Source organism: Salvelinus sp. IW2-2015, linkage group LG6.2, assembly GCF_002910315.2.
Source record: "Salvelinus sp. IW2-2015 linkage group LG6.2, ASM291031v2, whole genome shotgun sequence".
Lineage (NCBI taxonomy): Eukaryota > Metazoa > Chordata > Actinopteri > Salmoniformes > Salmonidae > Salvelinus > Salvelinus sp. IW2-2015.
In genome coordinates this window covers 7,338,146-7,349,734 of record NC_036846.1, presented here as the reverse complement: position 1 = coordinate 7,349,734, position 11,589 = coordinate 7,338,146, and the positions used below count along the sequence as shown (strand labels likewise).

The 11,589-nt window shown below is 42.7% G+C and overlaps 3 protein-coding genes across 3 annotated transcripts; 2 read left to right on the top strand and 1 right to left on the bottom strand.

Moving 5' to 3' along the window:
• Positions 1 to 2: 2 nt before the first annotated feature.
• tmx2a (thioredoxin-related transmembrane protein 2a) lies at positions 3 to 5,922 on the bottom strand. The gene is made up of 8 exons (XM_023990021.2): positions 5,503 to 5,922; positions 5,326 to 5,386; positions 4,835 to 4,948; positions 3,809 to 3,885; positions 3,398 to 3,504; positions 3,139 to 3,204; positions 2,802 to 2,931; positions 3 to 2,684 (listed from the first exon to the last, which is right to left on the bottom strand). The coding sequence occupies exons 1-8, from the start codon at positions 5,920 to 5,922 to the stop codon at positions 2,514 to 2,516; spliced, it is 1,146 nt and encodes a 381-aa protein (XP_023845789.2). The 3' UTR covers positions 3 to 2,513.
• Positions 5,921 to 7,291, top strand: pmf1 (polyamine modulated factor 1). The gene is made up of 5 exons (XM_023990023.2): positions 5,921 to 6,153; positions 6,259 to 6,364; positions 6,443 to 6,543; positions 6,706 to 6,901; positions 7,047 to 7,291. Exons 1-5 carry the CDS (start codon positions 5,921 to 5,923, stop codon positions 7,122 to 7,124), a joined length of 714 nt encoding a protein of 237 aa, XP_023845791.1. The 3' UTR covers positions 7,125 to 7,291.
• Positions 7,292 to 7,437: 146 nt separating this feature from the next.
• med19a (mediator complex subunit 19a) lies at positions 7,438 to 11,543 on the top strand. Its single transcript, XM_023990022.2, has 6 exons — positions 7,438 to 7,794; positions 8,447 to 8,569; positions 8,958 to 9,091; positions 9,696 to 9,792; positions 9,869 to 9,963; positions 10,115 to 11,543. The coding sequence occupies exons 1-6, from the start codon at positions 7,575 to 7,577 to the stop codon at positions 10,178 to 10,180; spliced, it is 735 nt and encodes a 244-aa protein (XP_023845790.1). The 5' UTR covers positions 7,438 to 7,574; the 3' UTR covers positions 10,181 to 11,543.
• Positions 11,544 to 11,589: the final 46 nt, after the last annotated feature.

Here is an 11,589-nt window from a genome sequence, read left to right as displayed (position 1 = left end):
GGTCTGGGAGGATAGAAGTTTTATTTKACTTTTGGCAGAACAGATTATACCAACTGTCAGTTTGACGCCATACTTTGGTGCTGAAATGTGACCCAAAAGGTATCAGAACATGAAAAAAAACAAGTAAAACAAACTCACTACAGTCACAGTAAAACTGTTATGGATGAATGAGTGAGACGGCGGTGTAAGGCATTTTCACTTCGATAGTTTAAGGCATCGATAATTGGGAAGGTTAGATGTTTCCGTTTAGATACTATATATACAAAAGTATGTGGACACCCCTTCAAATTTGTGGATTTGGCTAGATCAGCCACACCCGTTGCTGAGCGGTGTTTAAAATCGAGCACACAACCATGCAATCTCCYTAGACAAACATTGGTACTAGAATGGCCTTACTGAAGAGCTCAGTGACTTTTACTGTGGCACCGTCATAGGATGCCACCTTTCCAACAAGTCAGTTCGTTGAATTTCTGCCCTGCTAGAGCTGCCCCGGTCAATTGTAAGCGCTGATATTGTGAAGTGGAAACTTCTAGGAGTAACAACGGCTCAGCCGCCAAGTGGTAGGCCACACAAGTCCACAGAACGGGACTGGTGAGTGCTGAAGTATGTAAAAATCGTTTGTCCTCGGTTGCAACACTCCACTCACTACCGAGTTCCAAACTTCCTCTGGAAGCAATGTCAGCAGAAGAACTGTTCGTTGGGAGCTTCATAAATGGGTTTCCATGGCCAAGCAGCTGCACACAAGCCTAAGATCACCATGCGCAATTGGACTCTGGAMCAGTGGAAATGCGTTCTCTGGAGTGATAAATCACGCTTCACCATCTGGCAGTCGGACGGACGAACCTGTGTTTGGGGATGCCAGGAGAACGCTACCTGCCTGAATGCATACTGCCAACTGTAAAGTTTGGTGGAGGAGGAATAATGGTCTGGGGCTGTTTTTCATGGTTCGGGCTAGGCCCCTTAGTTCCAGTGAAGGGAAATCTTAACACGCCAGCATTCAATGACATTCTAGATGATTCTGTCCTTTATGGCAACAGTTTGGGGAAGCCCCTTTCCTGTTTCAGCATGACAATGCCCCTGTGCACAAAGCGACTTCCATACAGGAATGGTTTGTCGAAGATGAGCGAAGACCGACAGGTGTGCATGACAACTGACAGTGGGAGCAACATGATAAAAGCATTGCGCTTGAACAACTGGACCCGCCTGCAGTGCTTTGGGCACAGGCTTCACCTCGCCATCGGTAAGTGTGACATTGTATAATTAAAGTGCATTCAAAAAAGTTATGTTCAGGCCAGCTGTAGGCTAATGTGTTAGTAGTTGTGTCATTCTGCCAATCCAATAGCAAATAACCACAGGCTGTTTTAATTATGACAACAAATTAACTAAATTAATAAATGTTCAATCAAAATGTATATATATATATATTCAAACAGCTAGTGGTCAAACATTCCTAAACAATAGAATAGATGTGTTGGTGTGTTAATTTGTTTAGCACAAATAGGCCTTGAGGCCTTGTATATTTATTTTAATAAAGAAAATTCAATTAAGAATTATGTCTTGACCTTTTTTAATTTGTTTAGAGAAAAACAAGAACTCGAGATATATCGTGAATCYTCCAAACCTCTGAAAAAAAATAGAGATATTACTTTTAGGCCATATCACCCAGCCCTACTTCAACCCAATCAAACACCTTTGGGATGAATTTGACCGCCGACTGCGAGCCAGGCCTAATCGCCCAACGTCAGTGCCCGACCWCATTAATGGTCTTGTGGCTGAATGGAAGGAACTCCCCGCAGCAACGTTCCAACATCTAGTGGAAAGCCTACGCAGAATAGTGGAGGCTGTTATAACCCTAGTCATAGACTGTTCTCTCTGCTACCGCAGAGACTGTGTTTGTCTATTGTTGTGACTTAGATGAAGATCGGATCAAATGTTATGACCAATTTATGCAGAAATCCAGATAATTCCAAAAGGTTCACATACTTTTTCTTGCCACTGTACATATTACCTCGACTAACCAGTGTCCCCACACATTGACTCTGTACTGGTACCCCCCTGTATATAGCCTCCCTATTGCAATTGTTATTTTACTGCTGCTGTTTTAATTATGTTATTAATACTTTTTTTACTTAAGGTTTTTCCTTAACTTCTTCTTGTTGGTTAAGGGCTTGTAAGTAAGCATTTCACTAAGGTCTACACCTGTTGTATTCGGTGCATGTGACAAATAACATTTGATTTGATAGCAGCAAAGGGGGACACACTCCAATTTTAATGCGCATAACTTTGGAATGAGATTTTTCAGTGAGCGGGTGTCCACATACTTTTGGTCATGTAATGTAGCTCATTCTGTCCCTTTTGGTTTGCGTGCAGCAGCTTTTCCACAAGCCCAAGCTCGTGAATTAACTTGAATCCTGGTCATCTGGTAATACAACCAGTGATAACTGACAGCGATTGTGTGACGAGCAGTGAACTGTGTGCAGTAGAACAATCCAGTCCCTGTTGTCCCTTCGTCACTACTGGTCTTTCTTGCTCTCTGCTGGGGTGTCTGGTTCAGGTTGGCGCTCTTCGCTGCCCTCGTCTGGTAGTGAGGGGTTCTGGTCCTCTCCTTTCACACCACGACCCTTCTTTATCTTCTTAGAAGCCTCGAAGAGCTCGTTCAGGTTGAATTCACGTATGATGTTTTCCTAGATGTGAATGAGGCACACGGTTATGTGAGTGGGGACCTAAAGCCATTCCCACTATTCATCAAGTCACGCACACACAAGCCCGCACACAGACCGATGATTCCCAACAACACACACCTCGCTGAAAGTCCAGGACACAGCTCGAAACTTATTGTCCACCATTGGACGTCTCATGACCTCCCGCCCTGACTGGAAAAGCACCAATGAAGGGAGCTGCTTGGCCAGAGGGGAGGTGCTAACCTTGTACCTGTAGAAAAATACATATTCAGTCAGCACACGGCAGAAGAAAAAAAATTCAGGCTATGGAAATAAGKAGTTCCTTATTGTCTTAAATTTAGAGAGACTGACATGCAGTCTAGGGTCTTAGAATCTAAATAAAAAAATGTAATGGAGCATTCTCGTGAAAATATAGTTTGTCAGAGATACTTCCAATGTCAATAAGGGAAAGTCTTACCTCTGAGCCACCTCTCCGTACCGGCCAGCATCTATCTTCCCAAACCGCAGTCCAGTACAGTTATACCTGAAAAACCGAGGAGAACAGGAGACAGCCATGTTTAGTCAACACAACATGTGCACTGTCCCTGTAAAAATAAAATAAACTCAACAACATTAGAGACGTGTGTTTCACTTGGATAAGAGTAGAGGAGGGGGTAAATGTACACAGACAAGAGGAGAGGGAGGAAGCAAATAAGTGAGACAGGAAGAATACTAACTTGAGGGAGAGGTCAGCAAAGACGGGGGCGAAGGACTGACACTCAGGAGCCCAGTTAGCATAGAACTCAACGATCCACGTCACACGAGTATCATGATTCAACTCCTCCTGTCCAATGGGATTAGACCAGATTACATTAGATTACCTAAAAGATGACTGGAATAATAGTCTGGTTCCCAGGTGGGTGTCTTCTGCTACTAAAAGTACCATCTATAGCCTGGCAGGCAGGGCTACTAGAGCAGTAGAACATGGAGTAGTAACATTTAAACTGTTGTAAATAACATCTAATGCTCACTTACAGTTAGTAATATTGTAATGACAGTCAGCTAACTAGGATCAACAGTCTACAGTATGTTGTCTAATCTTCACACTCATGGCTTTCACGTCTCAAGGCTTGGATTACCACACTTACGTCTATGGTCTTTTCACTGAAGTACTTGATGTACTCTGGGCCCATGTAGAGTGGTGGTTTGCAGGTCATGACGAATGCTGGGATAGGATAGGAAACAGCAAAATTTTTAGTATATGATACTGTAGAATAGATACACTGAACACAAATCTAAACGCAATGTGTAAGGTAAACATGTTTCATGAGCGGAAATCATTTTCCATACGCACAAAAAGCTTATTTCTCTCAAATGTGTTGCACAAATTTGTTTACATTGCTGTTAATGAGCATTTCTCCTTTGCCAATACAATCATCKATCTAACAGGTGTGGCATATCAAGAAGCTGATTAAACAGCATGATCATTACATAGGTGCATCTTGTGCTGGGGACAATAAAAGGTCACTTTAAAATGTGCAGTTTTGTCACACAACACAATACCACAGATGTCTCAAGTTCTGAGGGAGCGTGCAATTGGCATGCTGACTGCAGATAATTTAATATTAATTTGTCTACCATAATCTGCCTCCAATGTCTCTTTAGAGAATTGGCAGTACGTCCAACCGGCCTCACAACCGCAGACCACGTGTAACCATGGGTGGGCCTTGTGGGAAAAACTCATTCTGATTGGCTGGACTTGGCTCCCTAGTGTGTGGGCCTGGCTGCCAAGTGGGTGAGCCTATGCCCTCCAAGGCCCACCCATAGCTGCACCCCTGTCCAGTCATGTGAAATCCATAGATTAGGGCCTAATGAATTTATTTTAAAAAATAAAATAAAAATTATTTCACCTTTATTGTTTCATGTTACATTTATACTTTTGTTCAGTATAGTTGGTATTATCTCTAACTCCTAACCTATGCTGCCAAGATCACTGACAGAGCATAGACAGACTAGTTGGTTTCGACTAACAAACTCAAAGTCCAACTGAAACCCTGAAGCTTGCATTGTCTTGTCTTAACAAGGAGTCCAACAACTTCCTCTGGGCACTAGTTATAATGCATAATAACTGATAGCAGTGACATTAAGGGTAGTATGACAGTATGTCAGCTCACCAATACATAGTAGGAAGTAGAGGATGCCCAGTCTGATGTCCAGCCTGAAGAAGAGGATGACGTTGGCRACCTTACTGAACATAAACAGGTTCCCTGCATGCTGCTCTATGGTGACTGGATAATAGGAGAAAGGTTAYGGTTCATGACAGAGAGATAAGGAGGAGGAGTAGAGAGAGGAATAATAAAACTCAATGGATAGAAAAGAGGGTAGGGGGGTTAGTAGGAGTGAACGAAATAAGCAGTGCCGTTACAATCAACTGTATTCTCATGTTTACAAAACAAACAGACTGTCAAGAGCAAACCCATCCTCAGCAGATCAACATGTCCTTAAGTGGTTTATGGTATGTGAGGGTTTGTAGGGCAAGTTGCCGGTGCATGTGTGTGTTCTGATGTTTACTGTTTATACTGTAAACATATGAGAGATTTTCAGTGACAACAGTGGGCTCACACCTGCCACCTGGCCAAACCTGTGTCATTCATTCATAACTTACTGGCTCTCCTGTTCTTCATCATGACAATCGCACCGAGAAACATAAGAATCTCCACTTCTCTCTGTAAGACAGGCCCCACAATATTACATACAAAGTATTGTAAAATAAATATTTACAGTAACACCACAACCCAGAAGATTTAGCGCAATAGCGCTGCAACGCTACCCTGATACTGACCCAGTCAAAGTCGCATGGGTTCCGGTCCTCCCGTTCAGTGTTCAGGTTTTCGCAAAGTCCCGGACACTTCCTAAGTATGAGGAATGCAGTGGACATCAATGTAGACAATATGTAATAAGGCTTGAAGAGCCATTTGTATATTTGAGGTAAGTGGTAAAAGAAAGCAACAACTCCGGTGATCAACCCCATGTTCGCGCAGCATGCAACATAGAGAAGAGAAAGAAAGGAGTTTGAGGAAAGTGACAGTTGAAGCAGCAAAAGCTCAACCAAAGATGAACGTAACATAGAACACCTGTATGCGCATGCGTACAATGACAAAGCAACTTTTTGTACATGTTGGGGTTCCGTAGACGGGCGTTTCTTGTAGGTTTCTAGCGCTTTGGCGGGTACCGTAAAAAATAAATAAACAAAGTTAAACATGGAAGAAACTGGTGAAACAACTCAGGAGGAAATTCGTCACAAAGGTGCTAAAAGTTCAGGAGATAATGTGGAGGATCAGTCTAGTAATGCAACAGGAGATGTTTCGTCTCAGTCGTCGGGTCATGGAAATGATTCTCGCTGGTCAGACGGAGCCGAACCCCAGATGAACAGGCTATTGCTGTTCAACAAAGTAATGGAGAAGAGCCTACAGAAGTTTATATCCGATGCAAGGTAAGTAGTTCGAGAACGATACATTTGGCTATATATTACGTTGAGCTGAACAATGTTGCACCCTTGGGAAACTAGACAGCTAAATCTGTCTGAACCTGTCGTCAGTTTTCACAGATTTGCCCACACGTTCCATCCGTTCTACAAGAAGAACCCACAGGTGACAGAGAACATCCACAAGCAGTTCATAGAAGACCTACAGAGGACTATACAGGTTGGTCACCATCCCTTAAGTACACTTCATATGAGGGAATGTTAGAATTTTGACTGTGTGTGTGTGGCACTTATACAGGATGACATCAATAAACTGATRGAAGAGGGGGAGCTACAGTGCAAACTGGATGAACTGAACAAGCTAGAAGAAGCTGCTAAGAACAGCCAAGACCCTGCATGGTTTGTTTGTGTCTGTATGCTGCCGTGCCTAGTGTCTTCCTCCATCTTGGATTGTTCTGTATGCCATTACATCCATTTATGTGTGTTCACCTTGTAAAATCTGACCTTAGATCAGTGTCCAGGGCCACTTCTGTTCACCCTACTCCTCTTCATGTCCCCCAGGCGTCCCAGTGGAGTGCCTGAGCAGGACCTGTGTAGTTTTGTGACGCCATACTACCTGAAGCAGGAGGCGTACCTGCGGAGGGAGCTGAAGAAGATTCTGCAGGAGAATGCTGTGCTGGCTCAGAGGGTGCAGGCAGGCAGGGAGGGCATCGCTCAGACCGAACAGCGCATCGCAACAGCTGTGGACGAGTGGAAGGTGAGCAAGATGGAGAATCACTGCATTGGGGGACACAGCTGCACAGGTCCTCTYACCTGTATATGGAATGAGTCAGTGTCAGTTTTGGCTTTGGTTTAGCAATATTATGTTTTCACTGTTTCTTTKTTTCTTCCTGCATCTCTAGGCACCTGCACAGACAGCTTTTGCCGAGTTCCAAGCGCTCTCTTCCTCCCTCTGCCCTCCTGCGACCTTTGATGTTTAACCCTGAGTAATGACCTGTTCTAAAGCAGAATGGATTTGACCAATTTGAATCATAACCCTAACCCTGACATGTGTAAACTGTTCATTTTTGTAACGAGTATACCAGTTATTTTATTCCAATGTCTGCCTTGCGCTTTTTGTTATTAAATAAACTCAAAATAAAAAAACGCAACACAAACACATTTGCTTTCATTTAGTAGRTACAGTACATCATTCAAGTATCCAATATTAACTTTTGAAACGAACACTTTCATATCGGGGCCATTGTCAATACAATTTKACCGGCAAATATATTGCTGGTATTACGGTACTACGCCGAATATGCCACAAAGAAGTCGAGACAAGTTGTTGTCAGACAATCGTGGCTCAATGTGTACAACACTAAAAGTATAGGGGAGGAAATCGACGTCTTTAAAAAAATATATATATATATTAGATACTCGCAATAGACATGACGGAAATGTTTTCAAATCTGTATGGGCAAAATGAAGCTCAGGGACCTCCCGGATCATCGTCTTTGGGATTCGGACCGGGAAAACCACCACCGCCTCTGCCGCCAAATCAAGTCACGATGGCGGCTCAGATGCCACCTCAGCACGGGGATGAGGGGCCTGCTCTACGGAAGCCGGGAGCAATGAACGAACCTTTTTATTTACTGCGAGAGCTACCAGGTAAAGTTAACATTTCAGTGTAGGCAGTACGTAATGTTTATTCATACMTGTGTGGAATATTATTATTTGCTAGCTCCTTATGTTATTTTCTAATATTAACTAACATGTGTGGTAGCTGGTTACGAGTCCATTCAATAGACTGTAATGACCTGTAAAGGAGCCGGCTGTAAACAGTTTACTCCGTTGGGTTCTCTAGAGCAGGGTTTCCCAAACTAGGTCCTGGGGCCCCTTGGGTGCACGTTTTGGTTTTTGCCCTAGCACTACACAGCTGATTCAAATAACCAACTCCTCATCAAACTTTGATTATTTGAAAAACTAAAATGTGCACCCAAGGGGGGACCCAGGACTGAGTTTGGGGAAACCCTGCTCTAGAACTAGTTGGTTACTGACGAGTTAGCCCAGTGGGTAGTATATTAATTGATGGTGCATTCTGTAGGCTTAGCCCAAGTCTGTGCTGTGGTCAGTATGGAATGTAATCTAGTTTCTCTAGCAGATAGTGTTATCTTTGCTTTATAAATGTTTAAGTGCACTTCCTAGTTTCTACATTAGCCATAACAAGTTACTCACTCTGGACCGTTGAATGGGACATTGACGTCTGTATGGATCTTGTTACTGTATTGACAGTGTCTTATCCTTTGTGTTTGCCCCACAGTGGGCAATGAGCTGACGGGCAACACCAACCTAATCACCCATTACAACCTGGAACACGCCTACAACAAGTTCTGTGGCAAGAAGGTTAAGGAGAAGCTCAGCAACTTCCTGCCAGAGTTACCAGGTGAACTACACACTCAGCACAGTTGCGCTGTTTACTTTGTGTGTGTTTTTGTCTGTGCATGTCAGTGATTTCTGTGGACCCATCACGCTGAGTATTCCCATACCTCACACACTTGCCTCTTCTCCATCTCTCCTCTGTCTCTGTGTAATCAGTGTCTCCGTTTTCACTTCTATTCTGTGCAGCAGGTAGCCTAGTGGTTAGAGCATTGGGCCAGTAACTGAAAGGTCACTGGTTCAAATACCCGAGGAGACATGGTGAAAAATCTGCCCATGTACCCTTGAACAAGTCACTTAACCCTAATTTGCTCAAGGGACGCCGTATTACTATAGCTGACTCCCATTTCACTGCACCTATCCAGTCTGTGAAAATATAACTGTTTTTTCTCTAGGTATGATAGACTGTCCTGGTACCCAGGATGGCAGTTCGTTGCGCTCTCTGATAGAGAAGCCTCCAGTGTGTGGCAACTCCTTCAGCCCTCTGACCGGAGCCAGCCTCACCGGCTTCAGACTGCACACCGGACCTGTAAACACACGCATACACACGCACGCACACACACACACACACACGGAGAGTAACTGATTACAGGTAATCTGATTACAGGTAATCTGTTACTTTAACAGACTATTTAAAAATAATAATATTATAGATACTTTTGAAAAGCTAGATTACTTCTTGGATTAGTTTTAAATTCAGAAAGAATGTTTGCGAAAAAATWAATTCACACCTTTCAGTTTTCTCAGAGATATTCAATTCAGCATTGAAAAAAGACGCAGGTTTAAGTTTGTTAGTTTGTTGAGTGAGTCTGGCCACAAGTCAGATACCACTATGGTAAAATGCGTTTGATGGATCCTTTTTGTCTTCTTCTAATACTTAAGGGGAAAGTAATCCAAAAGTAACTGAAAGTAATTTTTAAATCTTTTACGTTATTGAGTTTAGGTCATCTAAAAGTTACATCACTGATTACAAATTTGTGCATGTAACTGGAACGGATTATGTTTAGAAAGTAACCTACCCAACACTGCTCACACATTCTAGGGAACTTTATTAATCAACATTTGGCCGTATAATTTCTGTACTGCTAACGAAGATGTGAAGATGGTATAAACTCTCTGTGTTTGGGTTTCAGCTACCAGAGCAGTACAGACTGATGCACATCCAGCCCCCAAAGAAAAAGAGCAAAAACAAGCACAAACACCACCGACCACAAGATCCCATACCGCAAGGTAACACTCACACACGAACAGGTACTGACACACCACCATRCCACATCCTTTGAAACCATTCCTTGTGTTTTTACAGAAACACCGTCAGACTCTGACCCCAAGAAGAAGAAGAAAAAGAGGGATGATGACCCCGATCGCAAGAAGAAAAAGAAGGACAAGAAAAAGAAGAAGGTAAGACATACTGGCCTGACCCACTATCTACCTCTTTCACTGATGTTTGGATATAGGAGGCCTAGGGGTTAGGAGGGAGGTGATTGATTTAGAGATGAAGCCAATGGCTATCGGTTGGGACTTTTTCTAGTGTTTGTGCCTCTTCTTGCAGAACCGCCACAGTCCGGACCACCCTGGCTTGGCTGGCTCTCAGCCCAACAGCAACAGCCTCCGATAGACCAGACAGACACCGTGTGTGTGTGTGAGGAGCAGCGAGTGAATGTGTTTGAAGAGAATCAGGAACTGTTTGTGAGAATGTATGCAGATACGAGAGATTATGCATGTGTGAGAGAGGGATACGCAAATGTCTGTTTGTACAGTATGTGAGTTTGTGAGAAAGGTCACGTGTGTAGGTGGCAGATTGGATGTGCGCATGGTAGAGTAATGTTGTTACAGTATGACAGAAGGCCACTGTGATGTTCTGACTGAGTACAGTGCCTTCGGAAAGTATTCAAACCCCTTGACCTTTTCCACATTTTGTTACGTTAATTGAATCAATTTTAGAATAAGACTGTTTTTTTCCCCCTCATCAATCTACACACAATACCCCATAATGACAAAGCAAAAACAGGTTTTTAGACATTTTTGATAATTTACAGTACCAGTCAAAAGTTTGGACACCTACTCATTCAAGAGTTTTTCTTTATTTTTTACTGTTTTCTACATTGTAGAATAATGGTGAAGACATCAAAACTATGAAATAACACATGAATCATGTAGTAACCAAAAAAGTGTTACTACATTTTGTATTTGATATTTTTCAAAGTAGCCACCCTTTGCCTTGATGACAGCTTTGCACACTCTTGGCATTCTCTCAACCAGCCTCACCTGGAATGCTTTTCCAACTGTTTTGAAGGAGTTAACGCATATGCTGAGCTCTAGTGCTTTACCTTCACTCTGTGGTCCAACTCATCCCAAACCATCTCAATTGAGTTCATCACTCTCCTCATCACTCTCCTTTTTGGTCAAATAGCCCTTATACAGCCTGGAGGTGTGTTTTGAGTCATTGTCCTGTTGAAAAAGAAATGATAGTCCCACAAAGCGTAAACCAGATTGGATGGCGTATCGCTGCAGAATGCTGTGGTAGCCATGCTGGTTAAGTGTGCCTTGAATTGTAAATATATCAGTGTCACCAGAAAAGCACCATCACACCACCTCCTCCATGCTTCATGTGGGAACCACACATGCAGAGATCATTRGTTCACCTACTGCGTCTCACAAAGACACAGCGGTTAGAACCAAAAATCTCAAATTTGGACTCATCATAAGGTATTTCAGTTTTTTATTTTGAATACATTTGACAACATTTCTAAAAACCTCTTTTCACATTGTCATTATGGGGTATTGTGTGTGGATTGCTGAGGATRTTTTATTTAATTTAATCCATTTTAGATTAAGGCTGTAACGTAACTTAATGTGAAAAACTAAAGCGGTCTGAATACTTTCCGAAGGCACTGTATATGATGAGTGTCCCTTTTTCATTTGGTTGGGATATTCTCTGACTACAAATTATATTCCAATAAACTTTGGTTATTATTGTACATGCTGCGTTGCTCCTCTTTCTGTTGTATGACATGCTGAGTGACA

Coding starts and splice junctions, on each gene's coding strand:
- med19a (XM_023990022.2), top strand. CDS start 7,575: ATGACGGAAATGTTTTCAAATCTGTATGGGCAAAATGAAGCTCAGGGA. Junction 9,793..9,868: donor ACAAGATCCCATACCGCAAG/GTAACACTCACA, acceptor GTGTTTTTACAG/AAACACCGTCAGACTCTGAC. Junction 9,964..10,114: donor AGGACAAGAAAAAGAAGAAG/GTAAGACATACT, acceptor CTCTTCTTGCAG/AACCGCCACAGTCCGGACCA.